This window comes from Apteryx mantelli, chromosome Z (assembly GCF_036417845.1).
Source record: "Apteryx mantelli isolate bAptMan1 chromosome Z, bAptMan1.hap1, whole genome shotgun sequence".
Taxonomy (NCBI): Eukaryota; Metazoa; Chordata; class Aves; order Apterygiformes; family Apterygidae; genus Apteryx; species Apteryx mantelli.
In genome coordinates this window covers 82,946,777-82,973,762 of record NC_090020.1, presented here as the reverse complement: position 1 = coordinate 82,973,762, position 26,986 = coordinate 82,946,777, and the positions used below count along the sequence as shown (strand labels likewise).

Below are 26,986 nucleotides of genomic sequence, written 5' to 3'. Positions count from 1 at the left end.
GGGCGGGGCGGGGCGGGGCGCGCCCAGAGCGTGGCGGCGGCGGCGGCGGCGGCGGCAGCAGCAGCGGCGGCAGCGACGGCGGCAGCAGCAGCAGCAGCATGAGGGAGGCTCGGTTCAGGGACAACTTCTGGGTGAGCGGGCCGGGCACCGAGGGAGGGTTTCCCCTGGGACACGGTGAGCCCCTCGGCTTTGCCACCTGCCCCCCAAGTCGGCGCTGGGCTGAGGCTTCGATGTGAAAAACCGGTTCCTTGTGAACTACTCGGGGTTACCGTGGCCGGAAAGGCTGCTTTGATGGCGAGCGAATCCTCGGGGTGGGAGCTCGTCTCTCCTCGGTTTGCTCCTGTTCGACTGGCTGTGAAGGAAAAGTCAAGGTTCAGGGAAAGTTGCTGTTCGCTCTTTTGAGTTTGAACCCTGCTTCTTGGGACGCAGAAGTGCCGAATAGCCGCCCGTCTGCTGCAGGGCATGGGAGCTGCGGTTATTCGGTTCCTCTCGGTGCGCATGCCTTCTCCTCAAGGTACCTGAAATTGGGAGGCAGGTTAAAGGTTTGGGGTGCTTGAGCCAGGAGGGGGAAGGTGCGATGGGCAATCGACCCGGGAGAATCACCGAATCGCAGAATGGTTGAGGTTGGCAGGGACCTCTGGAGATCTAGTCCACCCCCCTGCTCAAGCAGGGTCACCTAGAGCACGTTGCATAGGATTGTGTCCAGGTGGGTTTTGAATATCTCCGGAGAAGGAGACTCCACAACTTCTCTGGGCAACCTGTTCCAGTGCTCTGAGAAGTGTGGGCTGGATCGATCCTTGCCGCGTACTCCTGGAACATGAGGTCTAAGTGCATAGCGCTGTGGTCATGCCATCTCCAACACCGTTAGCTTATTATCTAGTGCAGCGCCGTCAGTGCGTAAATCACAGATATGGTTCAAACAAGGTTGGGAGAATAAAGCTGGCTTTGTATCTAGCGGCTGTTTCTCAGCTCTTCGCTAAATGCTCTGCAGTTCCTATTTAGGCAAAACTGTCGATGCTGCCATGGATTTTGCCTTCCGAACGTCCCCTGCGCTCTGCCATCTTGCCTGACGAAACATGACTAGGTCAGGCCAGCGGGGCTGAGGGTGGATGAGAGTGTGACAAATATTGACTCAGTGGAGAGCTCAAGGCCCTGCTGTGTTAGTTTCATATATGGAAAAGGCAGATACTATCCCAAATTGTCTACAGACAAATTACAAGGGACAGTGTATCAGCTGCAGGTGCTTGGGAGGGAAGGGGAATGAGAGATGAACAGAAACATCTGAGTTTTATTATGGCTTTTACGGCTTTAGCATGCTGTATGTACAGTGAAAGAGTGCTGACTTCCTGCTGCAATTTTTCCCCTTTATTCACTTCATCTAAACCAAAAAGGGAAGAAGAAGGAGAAGGAGAACTCTACTTTTTGAACCAAATGACTTTGCAGTGGCCAGGACTTCTCCATGGGAAAGGGAGGATTTCTGGAGGGCCACGTCTGTTCCAGGAAGCCTTACACTGTGTTTCTCCTCCCCTGTGAGCTAGGCATGGGCTGGGGGCACAGGGAGAGGATTTCAACCCTGCAATTGATAGGATAAAGTCTAAATATAACAAAACCCCCCAAACACAGAGCAGTTTTCATCATTGCGGCTTGCGGCTTTGAAATGCTGCGAATCGTGAATCATGACTACCAAGTTTATTTGTGGGGACAAGTTCAGACTTTGCTGAATGAAGATAAATGTCTGAGTTTTTCTGCGAGAGCAGAAGTGACCTGTTTTGTTTGGCTGCTGGGACCTTGGTCCCATCACAAGTATGAACGGACCGTAGGCTGTGGTTTCACATTCTGGGGACTTAAAAAGCAACAGTAGCCCCATCTCCCTGGCTCGTTTCGAGCCCCCCATTGTGGACTGCAGCCCCTCTGCTTTGCTGGAGCAGCAGGCAGTGGGGCTGTGCTGTGAACCTCCTCTGAGGGCAGAGGTAGCATTAAACCCTGGCTGTTCTCGTTTCTTTGGTGGTTTGCATGTGTCTATTTTTTCCTGTACTGGAACCTGTTCCCTGACCTGGTTCATGGCGTGGCCTTGCCATTGAGCGAGCAGAAGCATAGCTTTGAGAAAGCATGCTTTGAGTTCGCTCTCTGCTGCTCGACATGTTGCATGGGAATTGTTTGAAAACCATGGGGTCTTGCTGCTGTAACCTCCGTTCCCTTGCTTGTTTTTTTTTGCTTATCCTATTAGGTCTCAGCATAAGCTCATAAACCACCTTGAGTGAAGAAGTCTTGCTCTTTTGCATCCAACTAAAGCTCTGGCTCACTTGGGAGTTGAGGTTGGAAGACGCCCAAAGCTGTATGTAGGGGGGCTCTGGCAGCAGTGGGGAGCAGCAGTGCCGTAGGCCGGTGTTGCCCCCAAACAGCCCCAGCTTGAGCGACGCTGCCTTCCGCAGCCTGCGCTAACAGAGCTCTTTTGCAGATAGCTTGACAGCTGCACCAAAAATAAAAATATGCCTAAGATCTTGTTTGTTTCCTCTTGCCCAGCCTGCAGCAATTGCTGTGAGTTGAGCAAGCATGGGGTGTTTTTTCCATCTGTTTTTGCAACCTGTTGTTCTTCTTTCATTATATGGGGTCTCTTCTTTCATTTAGTTCTTTTCCCGGATATCTCCGCCTGGTTCTCCCCAAACCTGTTCTTGCAGAGTATTTCAGGTAACTCACCAGCAAGGCATTTGGTCTGATCAGAATATAGTGGTCGTTGTAGTTACCTGTAAAACTAAGTGGAAAAATAGAGATGATGGTAATGCTAAAATGGACTTTAAGTCTGATCTGCTGGCTAACAACTCACAGCCTGGAGAGCAGGTTCTTTGTCATCGTGCTTAGAATCGTGTAAGAAACAACGCCCTGCTATCTGCAGATTGTGTGGCAGGATTCATTAAAAAGAAGTATTTGGTAAAACATTAGAAAGATGCCCAAATGATGTTGAAGACTGAGACTTGCTAACTTTCACTGAGGTTGGTCAGTTGAAATGACTTCTGAAAATGAGATTTAGGTGTGTAAGTCTTTTAGGCACTCACAAATACTTACTTTTCGCATCCAGAAAAAGTGATCCTAGTAAAACAGTCCATGGCTCAGTCAAGTTGTCTGGAGTAAAAGATGCTCTTATGTATTTCATTTTCTAACAAAGTACATGGCAAAGTTTCTGCAAGACACTTGCTTATCCCCCCAGTACATAGCAAAGAGTTCTTGCATTTCTTTCAGCAAAAATGAAGTGCAGAGGAAAAGAAATGGTTTGCCCCAAAAGGCAGAGCAAGGGAGATGCAGAGTCTGAAAAGGAACCAGTGGTTCCTCGCTGTGGGCCCCTGTTATCACTAGCTGTATCTGATATTTTGCAAGGGGGAAGGTGTAGCGGGTGGCTAGCACAGCATGTTTTGTTTGCACCCTGGGAAATTCAGCCTGGTTGATTGGGTCGCACCGCCAGGGAGGTGAACCCAGTGCTCCAGCAGCTCAGGTCGTTCACGTTGAAACAGTGACCTGGACTTTATTTCCTCTTCATTGCTGTGCTTTTTCTAGCTGTGCAGCACCCACAGGGCCTCGTGAGGCTGGTCTGGGGTAAAGTCTGTCTCCTTTCTCAGCGGCTCCTATTTGCACGCTGCCCTGGGGTAGGATGAGAGGAGAGCGTGGTGGGTGGTTGCGGGGGAGCTGGGAGCCCAGACTCCTGCATTCTTTCCCTGCTTGCTGACTCACAGCGTGACATTGGGTGTGCCATTTCACTTCCCTCTACCTCCGCTTGTCTTTCTCTAAAATAGGACTGGCTTTGTACTGTAGAGTTTATCAGCAGTGTTATTAAATCCTCCGGTTGTCATTTAAAAGGAACAAGGTGGGATTTATGGGCAGATCTAATTGCACAGAGTTTGATGGCCTGTTATTCTTTTTTTAACATACATATTTGGGATTTGGGACATGCATGTCAGGATGCATGTTTGTTGACATAGGGCGAGGACAGTTCTTACAAGTTTGCATGGAAAATTATTAATTGAAATGTTGGTTTTCATAGGATGCTGTTCTAAGGTGGCCGGATATACAAAGAGTCCTGTTCCTCCCTCCCAGTTAGTTTTGTCTGGTATGTTGTACCCACCTGGTTACGTCATGGGGAGGAACTGCAGCTTCTTGCACCATCTCCTGCACTCTTATCCCTATAGAGCCAAGTGGCCACAATTCAGCAAGCCCTTGAATTTAGACACGTGTCCGAGCGGGCTGTCGATCTGCGGGAGAAAATGCACAACTGGATGATACAAACTGCTCCCCTTTCTCCCGTCACAGCAAATTTGGCAGACTTTGCCGTGCAGTCAGTGCTGCTCCGGGGCAGGTATCGCATTGTGCGTGGCTGCAGGATGTTGCTCTGGGGTCCTTCACTGCCCTGGGAATCACACTCATTTCTTCTGTTATGGCATCTGCACTGAACGAGAGCAAAGAGCAGCTTCAACCTGCAGTTAACTGGGTCCGTCCTCTTGGTTTGGGCTTTGCTATCTGTTTTTTTTTTTATTCTCCTGTGGGAAAGGGATACCTTAAAAAGTGTTGGGGCTACTTCTGTGCCCTGGAGAAATCTGTGTAAAGATTTTTTTCTGGTCCCAGTAACCTCTGCAGGACCTTGAGAAACTTTGAGACTAGACCGGGTTGCTTGTGAGCCAGAATAGCACAGCCATTTATCTCTGTGCAGTGTTTCTGAATACTAAAATAGACATCCCTCTGCTGCTGTGTTTTTCTAAGCACGTAAGGCTGAGAAGAGATACTAAAAGCTGTGCATAAATAAAGATCTTTCAAGTAATAGGCAGGACTCAGTGAGCAGCGCAGTGCCCCTTGCTGAGTGTTTTGGCTTGTTGGCCCCAGCTGCCCAGCTCAGATTTTACTTGGCAGCTCAAGCTGAAGAGCTAAGTATCGAGCATGGGTGTATATACAGGCATGGTTAAAAAATGCCAGGACCAAATAGTAAACTGCAGTACTCACCAAATCTTTTTGTGCCCAAACCCTTTTATTTCTGGGGAGGTTAGGACAAACATCTTGTTATCCCACACTGTTGTCTTTGTACGGTATGGATCTGCAGGGAGACTTCACTAAAAAGCAGGGCAGAAAATTGGAAGGTCAAATCAAACAGTTTTCCTTTCAACTGTGACTCACACAAGGTCGTAACATGGCTTCAGATGCCATGTTACAGCGTTTTAGCCCCTCTTGCTAAAAATGCAAGCAAAATCCCAGACAGTAATTTTATGCCAATTTGAAGTACCGAACTTCAGAACAGAAATGGCACTTTTTCGCCTGTGGTGTGGATTTGAATCCCTTATTTACTTTTTTGTTCTGTGAAACTTCAAATTATTTCATCTTGCCAGAGTTATTCATTAGCAGATAAATTCCTTCTCCTATAGGGAGTCTATAGGAGTCTATAAGGGTGAAATAGAGCAAACCGGGGCAGCAGGCAGTATCTGCTTCTATTGGTAAGTGGTGCCGTGCCGTGCTGAGCCCTGGAGCGCTTTTGAAAAGCTTGAAATGGGAGTTTCCATTCATTTGGAGTTTTACATCCGTTCTGCGTTCTCTGGAAACATCAGCTGCTGCTTTGTCACCTAAAATCATCTATTTACAGTTTCCGTGGACAATACCCTAAATAGCATGTCCGTTAATAGCTCCACCAAGGGAGCCCGAGAAGTGGTGAGGACCGTGACGGTCTCGTGCTGCACAAGCAGGGGGTGAGAGGCTGGCTGGCGAGGAGGAAGGGGCCGAAGGAGCAAAGACAGCCCTGAGTGCTGACCTTGCTGCAGCAGCGCAGTCGTGGCTCACTCTTTCTTTGATGTCCCTCTGGTTTTCCATGCGTTGCGTTCCAGCTTGCATGTGCTGGGTCCAAACCCTCCTGGAGGCTCCTAGATCCTGCCTTTTCCTTTGTTTTTTTTTAAATGAGTTTTGGCTTCTTTACTCCTCCCCCAGCACCATTTAGTTCAGACCCAGCCAAAATAGCCTGCGAGAGAGGAAACGGGGCCATCGCTTGCCAGTGCTCCAGCCTGCGCTGGACTGTGTCCGAAACCACAGCTTGATTCGTGCCAGTCACGATACCCTCCCTGCTTCCCTCCGGTTTGCATATCCAACATGCGTCAGCCTTTCCAGTAAGGGCTCTGCCAATTCTTCAGCACCCAAAGCCAAATTCAGGCTGGTGGCAATGGGCTGAGCTCAGTGCTAAAGAGACGTTATTCAGAAGGAGCCCCTCGAAAGAGGAGGAAAATCCTTCTGGCCTTTGCGTCAAGTCTGCTGTGAAACTATGTCAGTTTGTCATTGCTCATCTTCTCCGCTTCTGCAAAACTTTATGTCCAGCTCATAAAAAAAGGAGTTTGAGGACACTTTGTCCCGGATAAGGGAAGCGGCTTGCAGGGCACTGTTCTGGGAGCCGGAGACCTAGCTTCCCTCACTGGCTCTGCACTGAATCACTGCACGCTGGCGATGAATCGTTTCGCTGTGCTTCAGTTTCCCAGCTGTGAAATGGGCCTGGGATGATTTTTTTAAATCCCTCTCTTATCGGGTACTTTATTGATGACACCCAGCCCTGCTGTTGATGGGGAGGAGCAGATTGAAGGAGCCAATCTGATTTTATTCCAGCTGCTTCCCCCTTCCCTGGGCGCTGATGGGTCTTTTCCTGCAGCCGAACCTGCGGGGACGTCCTGCGTGTGCCATGCTTGTCTCGAGCTCTGCCCTGAGCTTGGTTTGGGTGCCTCGGGCAGCTGCGCAGGGCTGGTGGATGCCAACAGCATGCTCCCTGTCACCCGAGGGTCTTGCCGCGGGCAGGGCAGTGCTGCACGTAGGGGACAGGACTGTTGCATCTCCTTGGTGCAGATCAGTCCAGCTCAGCCATGCCATAGGCTCCTCATGGGGGAAAACATGGCAATTTTAGCAGATGTTTGAGGTGCCAGAGACTATTTGAGACTGGAGAAGAGTTCACATCTGTGCTTTTCAGATCACCGCCATTGCTGTGTGTCTCCCTGATGACCTGTATCGGAGGTGGGATCTGATTTGGTGCTTTTAGGTAGAAACTTCCCTACTGATGTAATTCACCGAGGTCATTTACCCCCTTTTGGGCCAAATGTGCTTTGATAAACCTAGCATGAGTTCAGGAAATGAGGCATCAGATCCTTTCAGTTCACCTTTCCAACAGCAGGCGTTTTAAACGCGTGCCAGCGTAGTGGTTTCCAATGAAAAGCCTGGCAATCGTGCTGTGTTCATGGCAGCAGGGGACAGAGGAGAACTGGTTTTGTGAAACCTAGAGCCCTGCTGCAAATGAGTCTCTAATCTGTAAGGGAAGAAAGCTGTCGGTTTTGGCAGAGCGAAGTTGAGGTTGGCAGCAATTTTTGGATAACTTTTATTCTCTTAAGGTGCAACAGCAGAGCAGCCGTTTCTTTTTTCCCTTTTCCAAGGAGAACCTCTGCTCTCATATAACCTTCTGTGTTATTCCTGCTAAATACTCAAAAGAAAAGAAATCACCAGGGAGTGAGGGGACATTTAAGCATTGTTTGCAGGGGGAGAGCTTGGTGCAACCTGGGATGGCTGCTGTGCCACCAGCCCGGGGCTCGTAGCACACCAGCATGGCCTTGAAGTTGTTCTGCTCGCTGTGCGCCGCGACAGCGGGACTGTGCCGTGTTTGTGGTGCAGCGGGTTTACCAGCCCACAGGATGACCAGGAGGACCAGGTGCTGCGCGGCTCGGATTGCCGGCTTGGTGCTTGTCAGAAAGCAGCCATACGCCTGATGCGTGGCCGGGTCTCTCTTTACCAGCGAGTTTTCTTCCTGCTCAGCTGTTGTGTTAGTGGAGAATGGAGAATTGACTTAAAATACACAAAATCCTTTAGCAGCAGTTCCTAAAATCTGCAGTGTCCTTCCTTCAGCTAAATCCCTGACTGAGGACTCCATCCTACTCTTCATGCCTTCCCTCAGCATCCATGGCTCTGTATTCTCCCTATTCCCCTTCCTCTTCCATTGCTACCTCCCAGCCCTGCCTTTGGGAGATCCCGTGAGCTGTCACATTATTCCTTTTTATTCTTTCATTCTGACCTCTGCCCAGAACAGTGCTGTGAAGGTTGTTTTCCTGGCTTATTACTCTGCCTCGCTCAGTTCCTGCTGGGCAAGGAGCCTCTTCCCACGGGCCAGCATCCACCTGTTTTATGCTGGTTTTATACTACTGCTGGTGCTGGGGTTGGTTATGTCCTGTGTTTTGTATAACACGTTGCACAGTGTCCAGGCTTGGGCTTGAAGGCGCTTAGGAAATACATGCATGCTGAAGTTAAATCCTTCTCACGGAGGAGGAAGGACTATAAAACAAAATTGTGAGGGCATCCATTTGGTGATGGATGCCCTCACAATTTTTCTGAGTACTGGGGCCAGGTGAACCAGATGTTCCCACTTGTGCTGACATGTCATATCATCCTTGAGCACTTCTGTCCGGCATAGTGAGCTGCCAGTCCCAGGCAGCAAAGCACTGCGTAGGAGCTGTTTGGATGTAGAGCTGAGGGTAACTATTTCTCTATCTCCATCCTTCTGTGAGCTAAGGAGATTGTGAAAATACAAAACACATTTTTGTGAACATTTCTCTCCAAAAAGAGCAGTTGATAAGGGCAGGGTTATTCTGGCTTGTTCCTGTTCTCCAAACAAGCCAGTCAGCCCCAACTTGTGTGGGAGATTGGAGATCATCTTCTGCATCTTGTCCGTGGAGGAAGGAGGGAAAAAATGGCTCATTCCCCAAAATAGAAGGCAAAAATGTATCTGAATCGGTTGGAAAGGCAAATGGCCATTTTTCTTAGGGTGGGGGTAACCCCCCCCCCCCACATCTTAAGACAATTGAAGTGGTGGGTTTTAAGCTTTCCGGTTGCAAGGCTGGAAGGTTGGTTTCCTTTTCCGCTCTCTGGGGCAGGAGGCAGACGCCGGGGTTCGGGGGATGGAGGCCAGGCAGCTTGTCTGTCCACACGGTGGCCTGGGCAGGAGGAAGAGACCCTGCACTCAGCCTCTTCTGACTTGTCCAGAGCATCTGCAGATTGAAAAAGAAGTTGAGAGGTGGGCAGTTGGGGAACTGTAGCTGAGGTTTTTCTGATGGGTTAATTTGGGCCTTTTTTGGATCAGTGTTGCTATTTTATTGGGAAAGTCTTGGGATTTTTTGGGAGGGGGGTCCCTGACCACCTCCGGAGTGGTATGTGCAGATCCTGAGAGCTCTTTCCCTGTTTATTTCATTTACTAGCGCTCTCTCTGCTACTAACACCAGTACCCCCATGCTCCACGCACGCAGAGGGCTGCCCGTCTGATTGCTGTGCTGCGCCCAGGCTGAGACTGACGAAGCAGCATGTATGCAGTCGCTCTCTGCATCTGTCTTATTTCCTTTTAAATGGGGGATAGGAAGTCAAGTTAGGATGTTCTTGAATTTCGCAACGGTCATGAGAATTGATTTCAGCGTAAGCGTGCTTCCTTTTTCACATAGCTGATTAGCAAAGACGCAACACAAGCTGTGAACCAGTTGCGTGTTTTCAGTAATAAGCTCACTTTGGGGAGGTGTGAGCTCACTAGACAAACAGAAGCTGTTTGGGGATCAGCTTGTCCCTTAGATCCTGCTCCATAGTCCCCTCTTGCCCGTCCATGGTACAGAGAGAGCAAAGCTGACCTGTGATATACCTGGGGCTTTCCAACTGGTCCTACTTCACCAGATCTCTGCTTCATCTCTTGCTTTCTGGCCACTGACTTTCAAATCCTTGACCCCTTAGGGAAGTCCACAATGATGAAATGTTTGATTTGCTAGATACCAGTCCTGCTTCTCACACTGGGTACAAACTCCTGAGAAATCCTTCCCTCTGCCTCCCACGCTTTCTCTCCAGTTATCTGCATGCTGTCATCTTGGCTTTGAACCATTTCCTGAATCTCTCCATCCTGCCATTATTCCTTTTTAAGCTTCTTAATAACTATTTGTGGCTTTTGCTTCCTTTCTCTGAGCTTCCTATCTGCTTTTGCCATTGCTTCCTTTCTGCAGCCTGTTTCCTTATGTGTTCTGCTCCTATACGTACAACACTAACCACTCCTTTTTGCAGAAGATGACGGGTAGCACCTTTTGTTGAGCTCCCTGCATCTGCTTTGGGCTTTTTCTGGAGAAGGAGGGATCATGGTCAGAGCATCCCTCTTTATATTATCATAGCACTTAGGAGTCCTGCTCTTGGCCCAGGCCCCCAGGGTGGTAAATCCTGACCAATTGTAGGACAAAAATCCACTTTTTGTCCTATGGAGCATATGGCCTCAGACAGCTGATGGTAGAGTTATGAGGAAAGAATGGGGTTGTGTTATTCAACCTTCATCCTAGCCCATCAACATCATTGTCACATGTATCTTTTTTTTTTTGGTAAGCATCACAGCAAAATATGTGTTTTTAAGAAATAATTTGAAGGAAAGCAGTGATGCTTCAGAAGTCTATGGGAAGCTTCCCCCGGTGTGAGTGGCACTGCAAAGCTGGGACCTGTTAGTTGGAAGATGGGGGTTGGCCCCACAGGTGGTGGGATGCAGGACCTTTCAGTAGCTCTGATATTTCGTGAGAACTGAAGACGCTGGCCCTGTGTGAGGTGTTGGGGGTTCATGGAGAGCATACAGCAGTGGCAGGGGAGGACCTGGTACTTGGGGAAATGGTCTTTGCAGTAGTGTTTTGAACTGATGTGAATGGAACAGGATTACTTTTCACAAGGCCAAAGAAAAGGCTGTTGCAGCAGCAGTCATTGGATGCCTCCATACACTGCTGCTTGGGTGGTGAGGACAGCCTGCAGCATAGACATCCCAGGCAGAAAGATCTGCAAGATCACCTCCAGCCTGGATGTGGGCGTCCTACAGTGAGGCCAGAGGTGGGTGTGATGCCCAGAGTAGTGCAAGTGAATGATAATCAAGATCAGTCTCGGTGTCTGCAGAAACTGGGAGAAGCAGTAGTAACATGGGCTTTATCTTGAGATGTGGAGCTTTTTCAGCATTTTATTTCACTAAGCTATAGCGGACAGTGAAACTCGTAGGAGGAGATGTCTCATCGTGCTGTGTGGGCCATGGGAGATCTAGATTTAATCCTTGTGATTTTGTGGTATAAACCCAAGTGAGTCATGTAGGTCCATTTTCTTTTGAAAGCTACACAAGTTCTCAAATATATTTTTCAAGATCTAAATCTGTTGGGCTATGCCTCGGTCCCTCCTCTGCAGAACAGGGATGGGCATTGTGAAGGGGCGGGATGGAAAGGGCTATGCCAGCTTTGGAGGGGAGACAGTGCTAAAGGAGCAGCTTTGGTGTGCCTTGGGGCCAGCCGTGCTCAGGCCAGGGGAGAGCATGTTTCTGGGATGTTGTAGGACTGAAGCTGAGTTCTTCTGTTTTCTGAAAGCCATAAAAGAGCCTTGTCCTGAATTGCCATGACTTTGTCATTCTGGAACAGTCTCGTAGCCCAAAACAAAAAGTTTATGTGCTTTTATGTAGTTTGTAGGTGAAACAGAAACAGGCACTGGCACGTTGGCTCCCAATTGAGCCATTTCTTGTGTAAAACCTGCCAGAGTGACAATGGCCATGGATTGCACTGATAGGGATGTGACTCCTGTTCTTGTGTTTTCAGAGTACGGATTTGACGAGCACAGTTGGCTATGACAACATCGTTCAACATTTGAATGACGGCAGGAAGAACTGCAAAGAGTTTGAAGACTTTTTGAAGGAAAGGTACAGAGTTGCCTCTGAAAATGGATTTGGTTGAACCTGGGAAGTGAAGCAGTTGCACGCACTTCTATTTCTTGTATTCCCAGTTTGTTTTCTGTTGTGTTTAACTATTCACTATGCAAAACATCTTTGATTTTTGACTGATGAGGAACTTGTCTTTTTACACTGTCCTTTCCTTACAAGGCTGGCATGTGGTATGAAGTCCCGTACCCAGCAGTCCTCAGTTGTTAAGCAACTGATGCTGCTAGTTACAAAGCCCAGGGCTCCACTGATGCTCACGTTTTGAATGATCTGTGTTAAAAAGAAAGAGGAATCAGGAGCAGTTGAATACTTCAGCCTTACATGCTGCCAGGCATCCCTACTGAAGGGGATGTGTTTGCAGCTGTCGGTAACCTGCCCGGGTCACATGCTCTCCCATGAAGTTCACTGTGCTGAGTGTCCCCACAGAATCACCGTTCAGCCTGCAGAAGATCAGCTGAATACTTTGGCATGGGAGACGCATGACGTTGCAGACAGAACTGGAAATCTGCAAGAAGTTCTGAACTTCTTATTCCTGTCTTTGTGCATTGTGGACAGCGTACAGCCTTTATGTTAAAAAGAAATAGTAGCATTAGATAGCACATTTATTAATCAAAGGATTTGACCTAAGTGGAGGTTCTGTGTCTAAAAAGGCATCTCTGAGTTGGTCTAGTAAAGTATTTTGGCTTTATGGTTCACTTGGCTGGCAATGGCTAAATATGAAGACTGTTGCAGAACAACCCCGAATTAATGTAATTTTGGTGTTCAGAACTGAAGGAAACAAACTGTGAATACAAGACTTGGGATAAAATAGCCTGAAACAAATGTAACGGGGATGCAGAGCAGGAGGACTTGCAATTAAAACCTGTCTAATGCACCTACATCTGTATAGTCTGTAGCCCCATGTCCCAGCAAAATGTGGGCTTTCTAGCTGCCAAAGGAACCCTCCACCGAGTACTTGAACCATGAGAACCACAGCCCACTCATCAGTGACAACTGAGAGAGTGCAAAATGCATGCTCTGCGCCTTGTGCCCCTTTCAGGTTTGCTGTTGAAGGTGCTGTAGGTCCTCACCAATGTGTCTCGCCAGGAGAAGATTGCAGAAGTTCAGGCTGTCTCAAGAGTGCTCTCCTCCTGAATCTGGGCTTGCTACTGGTATCCCTCTCTGTACATGGCACAGTTCTCCATGTATAGCACAGCTGTTACACAGTCCTAGCCATGGAGGACATGCCTGTTGGAGCTGATGCCTTGTCTCAGATGGAAGTTCATGAGAATATGGTTAGATAGAGGAAAAAGTCAATTTATAATCTTTATTTTTTCCATTCCTCTACAAGCTTTTGTAGCTTTTAAAAAGGTAAATGAAGTGAACGTCACCCCCAAACTGTAGAAATAACAATATAACCATCTGCCTCTGAGTTAGAGATAAAGGCATTTTAGGAAACAATTTATTTTATCCAGTAGAGCTTCTGGGGCAAGCCTGTAGCAGTACTTGCTTCTCTCCCCTGACTGTCTGTTGCCAGCTAGGGCAGCTAGCTCAGACTTAGATATCCACATTTGATCACGCAAGTCCAGCCCTGATTGTCCATACAGATTTCAAACCAATTGCAAAAGGCTGGTTGGTGTTCAAAAACAACACCCACATGTTTTCTTTTGTGATCTTTTTGTGTATTGTGTTTGAACTCTCTCTTCAAAGAAGAGAGGACAGTAGGCTTTTCCTCATAAGTTGTCTGTAAGGGTGAGAAGAGGGGAGGAGAGGGTAACTATTGCCTCATTTTAAAAAGTCCTGTACAATTCTTGAACAACTGAAATGGCCCAGCTGAGTTTTGGGATGAGTGTAGGGCAATTGAATTGTCTTTGAGACCCCCTAATCCTTTCCATCACATTGGGCTGAAATCAGCCAGTGGATTGAAAAACAATCTTTGTGAAGGTGCAGACAGACACTGATGACCAAGGTGCAGAAAATGTGTGATCACACAAACCTTGTTCCCTTAGGAAACCGAGCTAAAAACTACTCGGATGACTTGCCTGACTGCACTTAGCCAGCAAGTGCACAGCCTGCTTAATCCTCCATCACCTGTGGAGGTGGTTGTTACAACCATCAGCTACTGGGAGATGGGGAGGGCTACACATCGCTACCAGAGCTGCAGCAAAGCAAAGTGTGTTTTCATTAGAATGACTGCTGGGTAGTTACCAGTAACAGCCTTACCTGAACCAGCTGTGCACAGTTTGTTTGTAGCAGGACAGGAGATTGGATGAGGTACCTAATAAGAGCGGATCTTAGCTCCTTGTGGGCTGACCAAGCAGTGTGACTGTGTTCCCTTCCTGTGTAACCTCTACCAGGTCGGAAGTTGGCAGGATTCTGAATATAGCACTGGCTGTTTGTGGTGGTCTGAGAGGGAAATGGCCGTGCTAGAACCCTGGCTGCAGTCGTGGGATGTTGTTCTGCTCATCCGCTATTCCCTTGTCTGTACTCAGGGGACATCTCTTGGGAAACTCCTGCCGTTCTTGATTTCTGCTGAAAATGAGAGTCAGTTTCTGAAATGTGAATTGCCTCTAACTTCCCTCTTTCCTCAACAGGGCAATCATAGAAGAAAAATATGGCAAAGAGCTCATTAACTTGTCAAAGAAGAAGCCCTGTGGGCAGACAGAGCTGAAGTAAGTTCAGTCACTTGTGTGTTTTACTTTTATGGGTGTCCTTAGTTGGAACAATGAAGGAGGAGGAGAATGAAGGAGGCTGGTGAGAGACAAAACAATCTGGAAATGCAATAGCAATGTTACCAAAGGTGTTCTGAAATTGGTCTTGTGAATGAAGAGGGGCACAGTTAGGTTGGCCTTTGCCAGTAATCGAGCTGGACTCCACCAGCTTCCCTTCAGTCATAGACTAACCAAAGTGCACTGCTTCGTGAACACTCAGACGAGATGTGGCCTGGAGGTTAGGCAGAGGGGTGAAGCTCGTGAGACCTAGGTTTTGCTCCTGACTTTTTGTAGCCAGAGGGAAGTACCTTTACTTCCTTGAGTCAAACTGTGCAGATCTTCAAAGGCACTGCGTTGCCATCCTCCGCGGGCAGTGCTGCCACTGTGGTTGGCTCTGAGAGTGGATCTGGCAAACTGTAAGCAGAACTTAGCTCTGAAGCACGTGGTGTTGCCAGCTTTCCCTGAGTAAGCCCTTGGAAGAAAGAGGACAGCTTAGAGCATCTCACCTCTAAATACCCCACGAGGAGATGGAAGAAAATGAAGGTGTTCCCAGTCCTCCAACTCCATTTCCCCAATGACCCTTGGCAGCTTCTGTTGCCTGCTTTGTTTCTGTACATCACACATGGTCAGTTTGATATCCTCTGATTATTTGTTTACAGTTTTATTTTGGACTATTTTTTAATATGTTTCTGAAATCTCCATCATGGTATATTAACAGGAAGAAAAGTTCCCTACATTTCCAACCACTGGCCAATAAAACATGTAGAAAAATGTTCATATGTCCAAGAGATACTTATGGGAGGCTGCTTGAAACATTTGTCTTGAAACTCAGAATATTTAATAATATTCAGTGTTTGGAAAAAGATAAAGAGTAGATATCTAAGCAAGTGAGCTGTATTATACCCGTTCAGAGGGAAAAAGCTGAAAGTGTAAAGAAGGTAAATAAACCTGCTTCAGGCTGCTTTGGCCAGTGTGCAGTCAGGGACTCACTCGCCAGTTTAGGAGAAGTGCTTTGCTGTTACTGTTGGTAAAGCCTGCACAGTGGGCCTGGCAGTGCTTTCCTATTCTTTTAATATTGTGCCTGTGTTTTTCAGCACCCTGAAGAGATCTCTTGATGTTTTTAAGCAACGTAAGTAACTTCTTCATGTTTGTCAAGACACTTGGCAGCACTGAAGCCTACAGGCAGCTGTTTGGGAAGAAAATACTAGAGAAGTCTCCAAAACTGTATTATACTTGGATCAGTCATAGGCTGTAAAATCAGACTGTAGGGCAAAGGAGGCAACCTGCTGCTCCTCTCCTCTCCTTAGGTTTCCCCAGCGCTTCCTCCAGCTGCGTGGTTTCTAGGCGAGTTTAACAACTTCAGTGTATGAAGAGTGTGTCACAGCAGAGCTATCCGGGTGTGTTAGAAGCTGCAGGCTCATAATCCTCACAAATACCTCCAGTATTTATCCCTGCTTTTGAGATGTCCGTCTTTCCACCACAGCTTTCCAGTGTACAGTGCAGTGCTGAGATACCTGAATGAGCTTGGACAGAGGTAGTTTGGGTACCAGAAGCAGGGTAGATAATTCACCTGTCTGCTCAGTCAGGTGCATAGAAATGCATGGAGAAGGGAAAGTGGTAAAACAATCTCCAAAGGTCAGTGGTCATCCTAGGACTACATACGGGTATCCTACAGGCCTAGCTCAGCCCCTCGGAGACCCGCAGCCCAGCAGATTGAGTTGGGGATGGAGGGCTCCAGGCAAAGGTGGGAGAAGGAAAGCCCACCTGTGGGGAGTCCCTCCTGGGCTCTCTTGGGATTTTGAGGCTGGCTGGAGCTCAGAAGTGTGCTTAGGTTATACATCAGAAGCTGTACATCGAAAGCTCAGCTGGAATTTCTCAGACCAGCTCTTACTGGCTTCTTCACACAGATACTCAGTAATCAGAGCATCTAAAAGATGGTGCTTTGGCCACGTTATGTAGTCCATTCATTTCCATGGGTTCACGAGGTCTTTTGTCAGTGCCTTATTGCTGAACTGCAGTAAGTGAAGGGACAAGCACTTCATCTCAAAGGCAAAATACATCCTTTTGCCCTCAGCAGTTTTGCTTGTCTACGTGCAATGCTCTAGCTTGACCTGCAAAACCCTGCCAGGGCTCCTTGGTGATGCCCTGTCTCTTTCCTGCTCTTCTGCTCTAGCTTGTCTTTTGAGCAGAAATTGGGGTCCTGTGAACTCTTGCTGCGTCTAAAAAGCTCTCCCCGAAGAATCTCCAGCTGGGCACTCAAACCTGGCAGATGCCCATTCGTGAAGGCACCTCCTGCCCTGGCTGTGAGCCGGCATCAGCCAGATGGCCTGCCTGGGTAAATGCACATGTGCTGGCTTTAATTTAGCTAGCCTGGATAAGAGCAGTGGAAGTATGTAAGCAAGCAGCCACATCTGCACACAGAGGGCCAGTGCTCTACTCATGTGTGCAGCTAGAGCTCTGCTGCTGCCCACCCTAGCCGGATTTGGCTGCTGCCTCGTACCTTGGCTGATGTCTGTAGCATGCTCTGTCCTTGCAGTAGCTGACACATTAATAGCTGCGGATCGTGAGCTAGTAGTGCAAAAAGGGCTTAGCGGCATGCTGCAGTTTGGTTTAGCTCTGAATGAGCTTAGCTTCATGAGCTGCAAACGGGCTACTGTTTCGTGGTATGGCTGCCTTCCTTCGGCCAGGTCAGCTCAGTGCAGCAGTGAAGATGTGCCTGAAGCTTTTAGCATCAGTTTTTCAGTGCCCCAGGTTGCTGCTCTGCTAGCCAAGGGCAATGCCTATTCCAGACAAGTGCTTTAGGGTGCGATGTGTTGAAACATGCCTGAATTAATCTGGATGAGGGGGAAATGTGAGTGTGCTCTTTTGAATAACTTTCCTTGAATATGAATTTTACTAAATGGGAGTGCAGGCCCTGGCATCACTGATCCTGAATAGCTCTTTACATAGACAGGCTCTGTTTGAAAGATGTTTTAAAAGTGACACTGCTTTTATATGTTTCTGCAAGGGGATGTGTGAGGTGAGGCCTATGATGATAAGGGACCCTGGATGGAAGGGGTCTCCTGGGTCAGTTTGATGTCAGCTAAAGCAGTTGACTTGAGCAACACAGTCTTTTTAGGCATATATTTGGTTTTTCTTTTTCTTTGCAGAGGTAGACAATGTTGGGCAAAGTCACATCCAGCTGGCACAAACCCTTCGTGAGGAAGCAAAGAAAATGGAGGACTTCAGGGAAAAGCAAAAACTGCATCGGAAAAAGGTCAGGAGTTGAGGGAGATGCGGGAACCAGCACCTTTGCCGCAGGGTGTACCAGGGTTTGCAGGAATGCTGAGCTCCTGCCCTGGCTCGTGTTTGCTGCTGTCCCCCAGCCCCCTCCCTGCTCTCAGGGGCTTGTGGCTTCTGGGAAGTCCAGAGTTTGTTCCTAAATGTTGCAACCGCATTGGTGCAGCAACCTCCGACTTCCTCCTCCTTGTGGCTGCGTGCTGTCATTTTGCCAGGGCCAATGATAGCTAGCAGGAGCTTAGCTCCAGGGACTCCAGCCCCCATAAGGAAGGTTTTTCATGTGAAGGTGCCTTGCTCAGGACAGCTGGGGACGTGTCAGGAGCATTGGATGTGACCCCCTTCCGTTCTCCCAGAACAGGAAACACTTTCCTTAGTAGCAGCCTAGTGATGTGGTGCCTTCCCTTTCATGGAGCTTGTGCCTTCTCTCTGTGGTGTGAGCTGACGCCTGGGGTTTGCATGTCAGGAGTGGTGTGAGAGGCTGTCAGGGTGATGGAGACTTCAGCGTGGCCACGGGAGCTCCTGAAATACGGCTGGGAGCGCTGGTGTCTGCTGGTTTGCATTACGGGCTGAGGGCCAGGAACATGACTCCAGCTGTGATTTTGAGGGCACTTGGGCCTACCTTTTTAACTTCTTTTGGCTTGAAAATGAGGGAAAACTATCGGAACCAGAGGCTGGTTTGGCCCAGCAGAGGGGAATGTGGGCTTGCCAATTTTGCCAGGCCCTATGGAGGTCATACAGTACTATATATTGTTAGTATTTCATTTGTAGAGCTCCTTTGCAAGCTCCAAACAAATGGAGGCTTACATAGAAGCAAAGAAAGGTGAGTGTTTTGGACTGGTTTTGAATATTGGAGTGCCTAACTCCAGGTAGAGAAAGGTGCCTAAACCCATCTCATAATCTGGTCCCTGCCTCTTCATAGTCCACCCTTGGGCTTTCCAGTCAGTGACATGCTGACACAGGATCTGTTCTCTTCACAGATAGAGCTCATAATGGAGGCGATTCACAAAAACAGGAATTTGCAGTACAAGAAGACCATGGAGGTAAAGCAGATGTGCTGCTCTGCTTCCTGCGGCTGCACACCTGGAACTCGCAGGCGCACGCGCTGTACCTGTGTTGTGTACAGTTGTTTCTTGCCATATGAGTTAACACAGCTAAAATGCATGCACACGGAGCTGGGGCAGAGCTAACCACAAGAGCTTTCCTCTGTGTCTCAACTCTGTGTTGTGTCTGCATAAATGGTGTGCAGAGCATACTTAACAGAACTGAAGGGTATGCAAGGGAAATAGCTGGTGGCAGTTTTTCAGGCTCAGATAAGGGTGATTTAAATGTCAGGGACTCAAGTACGTGAGCTTTTCTTCCTGAGCAAAGAGTAGCTTGTGTTGTCATTTTGCCCAGGCAGTAGGGCTGGGACATCTGGGACCTTGATTGCTGTCCCTTGCTCTGCCTGCACCAGCCTTTTCATTTGTAGTCTGTGCTTTCCTCTAAAGTATCCTGTATGCCAGAGTTTATTAGCTGTATTTCCATCTCTTTGCTTGCTGACACATTCCTGCTCCATTTGGTGGCTCTCCTAGGCGAAGCGGCTCTACGAACAACGCTGCAGGGATAAAGACGAGGCAGAGCAGGCTGTGCACCGCAATGCAAATCTGGTCACGCAGAAGCAGCAGGAGAAGGTAAAGGGAGTCAGGTGGCCATGGGGAAGGGGCAGAAGGGGAAGTAAGCAGAGCAGCAGGCTGCACCATTTCAAGGTCCTGCTCCAAACTGGGAAGCACCTACACCTCTATGCAGTGTTATGCTGCGTGAGAGACTCACTGCTGGCCAAGCTGGTACCTCTTTATGGTCAGAATTTGCCTCATGTTTCTTCTCTCAGCTTTGGGGTTTGCGGTGAGATGGGAAGGCTGGTAGTGTTCCCCAGTTGAACTGCACTGCTATAGGCAATGCGCCAGGGCTGTCTTATACCTTTCTTCTCTCTCCTATTTTTGGCAGCTATTCCTGAAATTGGCTCAGACAAAGTCGGCTCTGGAAGACTCTGGTGAGTGTGAAAATGAAGTGCATCGGTTATGTTTGGAGGGCGAGTGGAGCGTTTTCTGGGCCAGGAGGCGGCGTAGAGGGTCGCCCTGCGAGGCGTGAAGCTGTGATAAGGCACTTGGACGCTGGGGTGAGCTCCGGCTCTTGGTTTAGCTGCAGCTCCTCAGAAACACGGGTCCAGAGATAACATGAGGCAGGAGCTTGCCCTGGAGGGGCCTCTGCCACCCTGCCTGCATGGCCCCACCATGACTGCTCTCTCCGTTTCCCCTGGGCAGTATGGGCAAGCGGGCAAGGCACCGAGGCTGGGGGTGCTAACGGTGCTAGGCCAGCACCCGGGCCCAGTGCCTGGGGCAGGAGGGGAGGGTAGGAGCTCTTGCGTCTGCTCTGGCTGTGTGCCTGTGCCCTGGATCTCCCTGTCCAGAGGGTGAACTCAGGAGATGTGTAGCTCAAGGCCTGGCGTCACACGGTTTAACACTGCCAAAGCACTGCAATGAAGAGTCACGTCTCCCTAGCTTTCTGGTGAGCCGTGGGGCAGGCTGTGGGGGGCCCCACCATAAGAGCACATCAAGGCCATAAGGCTGCACATGGGAGGGAGAAGATCCAGGCTTTGCTCAGCTAGTGTTGACACTTTTATGCCTTCGAAGGAATGCAAGCAAGTTCTCTTGCACGCTGCAGAGAAGCAGAATGAATGGGAATGCATTTGCCAAACTATGTCCCCTTCACACTGTGTACTGCAGATGACCAACAGCTCTCCACATGTTTGCATTGCATTGCTAAGAACTGTTCGCTTGGATGTTCCACATGCAAAGCTGTAAGGTTTTTTTTTTTTTAATTAATTGATTTAAAATGAATTGACAATTTGCTTTCCATCACAGACAGGGGTTATCAGCAGAATATTGCTGCACTGGAGAAGATCCGGGAAGAGTGGCAGAAAGAACACATCAAAGCTTGTGAGGTAAATGCTGTGAAAAGCCTTCCTGCTGCAGTGTGGTCCTCCGATTTCCTTCCCTTCACTGCTAGGGCTAGGGCTAGAGCAGACTTGCCCTCTGCTTTGTATTCCCTCCACAGTAATACAGCAGGACTTGTTGCAGCTAACCCTGCGTGTTTCTAATGCTTGTCTTCTGGATTTAAGGTCCCACTGCTTCAGGGTTTCCGCTTTTTTTTTTTTCTTCCCCTACCTTTTAAAATTGAGAGTCAATGCACTAAGTAGTGACCTTTCTGTGTGTTACTTACCTGCATGTTTGGTGCTGCCATCATCTGGTTAGAATAGTCACTTCACTGTGACAATGCAAAGGTCATAACTGATTTTATTTATATATATATATATAAAATATATTTAACTGATATAAATACCTCATTGCATAGAGGGCATGGTTTCTCCTCTGGAGGACTATGTCTCCTGACCTGCTCCTTGCTGAGGACAGATTTCTTTGTAATGATACTTGTGATCAAGAGGTGAAATGTGAACTCAAATCACCCTGCTGCTTAGAACATGTGTGAGCAGCTGGACTCAGAGGACCAGTCCCCACTGCAGTCATGGCCTTTCACCGTGCTGACAGAGGACCCTTATGTCCTTTTTTGTCTTTGTTCTTTCAGTTCTTTGAGACTCAGGAGTGCGAACGGATCAATTACTTCCGCAATGCCCTGTGGCTTCATGCCAACCAGCTCTCTCAGGACTGTGTCCAGAATGACGAGGTAAGTCAAATCAAGTGCTCTCCAAACCTTCATTTTTCTGCTTTGGACTGGAGAAGTCTTCTTTTGAATTCCTGCTGACCCATCTGGGTTCTTTTTACCCAGCTTTTTGACAGGCTCTAGTAGCAATCGTGACCCTCTAAATCTAAGCTATTGTGAGTATTGGTGGTTGGAGTAATAGTGAGAAAACAGATAGCAGTAAATGAATGAAAATGAATCAGAAGGAAGGCATTGCTCCTATAAAATCAAGTCTCCCAGGAGCTGATGTGTGTTCCTGCATGTAGCTGTGATTGTTTCACTTTCAAAAGTTTTGCAGGTTGGTTATGAGCACATCCATGCACACAGAGCCAATTCTTCATTATTCCATATACAGGGATATGCAAAATGGGCTGGAGCACTCGGAATAGTGAGGAAGAAACAGGTAGAGCTGGATGTGTTGAAGGAGCACACTGCAATGAACCCACTTGTAAGGAATCAGCACTGCAGAGACCCTGGCTCTCTCTGTACCATGTATCCCAGGTTCCAAGACCTGGGAAGATTAATCAACTCAGGACAGGCACCAGCAGTGGGCTGGCTCTATGCTGCTCTATATGTGGGCTAATAAACTCTCCTTAAGTGCTGGGCAGCATGGTGCAGACACCCACATCAGCTCTTTGTACCTGCTGCTGCACGGTCTCCTCCACCGCTTTCGCCGTGGCTACCTGCTTTAACCTCAGCACAGCCAGGGGGTTTTCCAAGAGTTCGGTCAAGCGTCTTGGCATAACAGTTAGAACTTCATAGACAACAACCTTCATTGCTGTGATCTGTGTCCTCAGCCCAATTACTGTTCTCCTTGGCTTAAGAAACTTGTGGCTGAAAAAGATGAGGCAACGGAAGTGTAGCAGGAAGTGACTTTGCCAAAGATTATGCAGGAGCTCCTTGGTGAGGCTGGGAATGGGAAAGCAGAGCCTCATTTGCTTTCCTGTGCGCTGGACTGTGTTACGTCCAGGTTGGCCTGTGGCCTTTGATCAGCCACCAGACAGCAACAGCAGCATCCAGGCAGGAGGATTTTGGCCAGAGCTTTTACAGATGAGAATTCCTCCAGGAATTCCCCCCCTCGCCTCCTCTACCATTGAAACTTGTGTCTGGGGGTGAGCACTGTGCTTTCCCCCTAGGTATGATAAATGATTAAAAAAACCCAACGCTTGGTTTTCAACATGATGTATAGCAATGCTTTTTAATTCCCCTTTGCAGAAATATGAGGACATCCGCAAGAGTTTAGAAATGTGCAGCATTGAGAAGGATATTGAATTTTTTGTAAATTTACGCAAAACTGGAAGTTTGGCCCCAGGTAAGAGCTCAGTGTAGACTCCCAAATTAGTACTGACTTGCTTGTCCTCCTCATGGTGTTGTTGCTCTGATCAGCATCAGTTTGGGTGAAAAAACATTTTTAATGTCCCTCCATTCATTCTCTGGCATGCAGCACTAGTGCCTCTGCCACTCACTTATCACCAGTCCCTGAAGAGATCTCCCCTTTCTGCACTTTTAAAGTTTTTAAGCTGATCAGACATCTTCCCAGGGAAGGGGGAAAGACTTAGCAGCTGAATGTTGGTATGGGCAATTAGTTCATACTTACAAAAGGTCTGTACTTTACTACTGTGAATTTTTCCTAGCTCCTGTTGTTTATGAAAACTACTATAACACACAGAGGAATGCAACACCTGCGAGAAGTCAGGCTCCTGTACCTATATCAAGGTAAGGGACATAATGTGCAATTTCAAATGATGAACTAGCTATTGCAAATGAAGCTCTCCAAAAAAATGTATTTTCTTGCTTTCAGTCTGTTGGAATCCTGATTTGGGAGTGTTGCAGGAAATACTTGCCATGTTATGTAGTCCATTGCTCTCTACGGCAGGATTTATACCAATGTACTACCTATCGTAAACTGCTTTATGATTCCCTCAAGTCCACTCAGAGTAGAGTTTTTTGCTCCCACTTCTCTTTTGGGGTCATTTCTCCCTTTTCATGGCTGGGAACATTACTCTAAAAGTGCTTTTGGACGGTGCATGCTCATTTGTTCTTGTGATGAGCCTCTTTGGCGGTCCTTTGGATTGAGGTGAAAGGCTGCGGTACTTGGACAGCAGAGAAGCAGGGCAGCCCGGGCAATTTTCAGTATTGTGTCTTGCTGTCTCTGGAAACAATCAGAGATCCCTTAACGAGCCTTTGACTCCTAATCTACCAAGAATGATCGAAACCTTCTGGGCTTCCTTGCACGGTTCTCCTCTCTCCGCCTTGTTGTCTGTCTATCTGAGGAGGGCTGAATCAGTTAAAAGCGTGTGTGGGTAGAGGGAAGAACAGCATCAGCTGCAGTGAGAGAGGAGAGGACAAGAAGATACACTATTCCAGGGCAGAAGCTGGGCAGGGAGGGTGAAGTGAAGGATGCTTCTGCCACAGGGAAGAGGAGGATTCAGGGCTAAAGATTGTTGCTAAAGGTGAGTGTCCCACTTTGGTTGTTGAATCACTATGTGAGTCATGCCCAGTTATGACTTTCTGGTGTCTCAGTCTGCATGTAAAAATGTTGCCAAGTGCACATGTTGTACCCCAAGGCTTCCATGTGAATATTTTGCCAACTCATTGCTTTTTGGTTATTTTTTCCTCTCCCATGCTGTATCAGCTTTGATTCCTGTGTTTGCCAAGCAGGCTATTGATGGTTAACGAACCATGAAATGACTTGGAAACAGATCTCTGTAAAACCCAGGCCAGCCAAACCTCTTGCCCTCTCACAAGCTCTGGGTAGTGCAGTGTGGGGCGTCACACAGTCACAGCAACAGCCTGAACAGATGTTTTAGGAAGGGGGAGAATACTGTAGCAGACCTTCAGCTTTGTGCTTCTTTCTGTGCAGGAGGGCACCTTTACCCACCCCGACAAGCGGGCCAGGTGAGTTACTTGTGGGTGTCAGTCCTTGTTTTATGTGGCTTCTGCCACCACAGAAGATCTCTCTGCTCTCTGTTCCCCATAGGATCATGACCATTAGCTCTCTAAAAGGATTGCTTTAGGCCCAGCTCCTGTAAGAAATCCAGTCCCCAAAGAAATTGCTGCAAAGTTTGCCACTGACTTTGGAGCCTAGATTTCACCCAAGAACATGTTCTAATCAAAGCTTTGTATATAAGCATTTCTGAAGCTTAAGGATGTCTAGGCTTTTGATCCAGCCTGCCTCTGCAGGTTGGGCCTTTCTCTGCTTAAACAGCACTAGCTAGATCATTTTCAGTGCTGCTTTAGTGATGGGATACTGTAGTGGGACTCTGTTCTGGGTCTTAGGCAAGTCTACTCTTTGAGCCTCCATTCATCCGTGCCTCCCATCCCTTTAACGTGAGTGGGCAGTACATCATGTTTTTGTCCTTTTGTAAAGTCCCTTGAGCTCTTACAAGCATTTCTCATGAGCAGACCTAATATTTTTTTGCTGTGTTTTAGATGATCCTGATTACGTTACAGTCGATGGCTACAGCTTGATACATCATTAATAGCCACAGTAAGTACTGGAATTCAGTGAAGAAAGGATTTAATGCGAGATGCAGCTACAGAGGGAGGGTCATTGAGAAAGAAAGGGGATGACATTTTGAGGTGACCGGCTGTGAGTGACAATCATGTCAGCCCTCCCAACACTTGTCCAGAGCTGACACCGTCAATCCTGTTCTGCAGGTTCTCCGGGCAGTACTTCCGAGCAGAAGACATTGTCTGTCTGATCAGCATGGCAGAGGTGGTGTTTTTAGTTACTCCCAGCAACACAGAACTGAAGTGCTTCTCCATTTTAAGAAAGTAATTGAGGACTCTGATAATTATTTGTACATTCAGAAAGTGGCTACTAAAAATCTGTTCATCAGCAAATTCTGTCGACAGACATCTCATCTTCACACTCAGGGAAAGAAAAAGAATATAAGCACTGGACCTGGATGCAAGGGGATCTACTGTGTCAGCAGAAGTTTTTATTTGGAGTTCTTTTAATGTGCACTGATCTGGAAGAGTCTGGAGCCTTTTACTCTCTAGATAACCGAGAAGTCACATGTGCCAAGAGGAGCTCTGTGCGATACTTTGGGCACGCTGGTTTGTGTTCAGAGCATACTTATCCCACTCAGATCTAAGATTATTCAAAGCTGAGGTTGCACTTTGGCCCATTTCTAAAGTTTGTCATTAATGGTGATTAAGTTTGTAGTCTGCACTTATTTTAGTGATGTCTCTCAGGGAGTTTATTTAGAGCAGCGCTAAAGGTTACAACTCTAAACACGGGTCTGGCTTCGCTGTACAGGTGCTGTGGGCTTAGGCACTGATACTGAAAGTTGATTTATATCTTGCCTGGTGTAGCAGCCCTCACCACAGCTACCTAGGGAAAGGCTGTGCTGCTACAGAGCTGCTGGGAGGTCACTCACCCTACAAGTGAGGATCTGTTGAGGATCTGAAGGAAGTCGGTCAGCTCTTCCAGCCACCCCTCTCTGTAGAAAGGCTTGCATTTTTTCAGGCTCACGGGATAGCTTGTCCCTGACAAGCTCTGCAGACCCCACTTCGGCTAACTTCTAGGAGTCCCTATACTTTGGACAAATATTGGTGATAGATCCATACTCATAACCCAGTTTTTTGGGGAGTGATGGCATAAATGAAAGGGAAATTGTCAGTTGTCTACCCTAATCCCTTCCTCCTCTACTCTAATAAGCTTGACAATGAAATATTTTTTCTGACCACCTTTCCCTGTCTCCCAGGGGCATATTCAGCACTAATCCTGCTGGGATCTGGTTCTGTTTCCCTCTGAAGCCCATAACAGGATTTCCATTTACAACTGGGGACTGGCTATGCACCATTAGAAACAAACTTGGCTACTAATGTTGGCTTAGAGCCATGACACTCTTTCCTAATCAGATCCCCTCAAAGTTTGTGCCCCTTTTGTTACCTCGTGCCTGGTGATTGCTTTGATTCAGAAGCACACATTTTTCAGGGCTGTTAGTCTCACTGAAGTCTCTACGTGCAGTGTGACTTAACAGCTCCTTCAGTGCCTTACGTCGATTAGACATAGGGATCAAGACAGCATTTTATTTGTCTAAATCTGGTGTCACGTTGCTCGCTTTGGAGCGACAAAAATGATTCTTCATCCAGTTGTATGATGTTCATCAGGTTGAATCTGCATGACTTCAGTGTGTACCCAAGCCTGCCGGTCTGTGGAGCTTTGCTGTATTTCCTTGTGTGGAAAAGGCCACAGTGAGCTTTAAATTCTGTCTGGCTGCATTGTAATGAAATGTACAGAGTGCACATGTAAAGGAATAATTTGTCCTATTTTTCTCTAGAAGACCAAATCTCCTAATATTCTTCTGAAGGAGTCTACTGTAGTTTTAGTTCTTTAAATATATAATTTTAAAATAACAGTTTTAAGACTTGTGTGCTGGATGCGTTGCTTTCTGTGCTGTTCATTTCCCATCAGGGCTGGGTCTGATGCACCTTCAAAGCATCCTCGGGTGATCAGGTGGGGTGAGCGTCTCTTGTAAGGAAGCCTCCAGGGGCATGTCCTCTCTGAGCCCTTGGGTCAGAAGTTGTTCTTTATAAGTAC

The 26,986-nt window shown here is 47.7% G+C and overlaps 1 protein-coding gene across 1 annotated transcript; it reads left to right on the top strand.

Annotated features, from left to right (window-relative positions):
- The first annotated feature begins 94 nt into the window (after window positions 1-94).
- On the top strand, window positions 95-26,760 carry PSTPIP2 (proline-serine-threonine phosphatase interacting protein 2). Its single transcript, XM_067315462.1, has 15 exons — window positions 95-131; window positions 11,613-11,713; window positions 14,305-14,382; window positions 15,516-15,550; window positions 17,571-17,677; window positions 18,678-18,740; window positions 19,272-19,370; window positions 19,684-19,729; window positions 20,601-20,680; window positions 21,322-21,420; window positions 22,651-22,747; window positions 23,070-23,151; window positions 24,299-24,333; window positions 24,868-24,925; window positions 25,096-26,760. Exons 1-14 carry the CDS (start codon window positions 99-101, stop codon window positions 24,915-24,917), a joined length of 1,005 nt encoding a protein of 334 aa, XP_067171563.1. The 5' UTR covers window positions 95-98; the 3' UTR covers window positions 24,918-24,925; window positions 25,096-26,760.
- The last annotated feature ends 226 nt before the right edge of the window (window positions 26,761-26,986 follow it).

Excerpts from the sequence above, each read along its gene's own strand:
- PSTPIP2 (XM_067315462.1), top strand. The coding sequence starts at position 99 with ATGAGGGAGGCTCGGTTCAGGGACAACTTCTGG. Across the intron at positions 18,741-19,271 it reads AGTACAAGAAGACCATGGAG|GCGAAGCGGCTCTACGAACA; the intron begins GTAAAGCAGATG and ends TGGCTCTCCTAG. Across the intron at positions 19,730-20,600 it reads GTCGGCTCTGGAAGACTCTG|ACAGGGGTTATCAGCAGAAT; the intron begins GTGAGTGTGAAA and ends TTTCCATCACAG.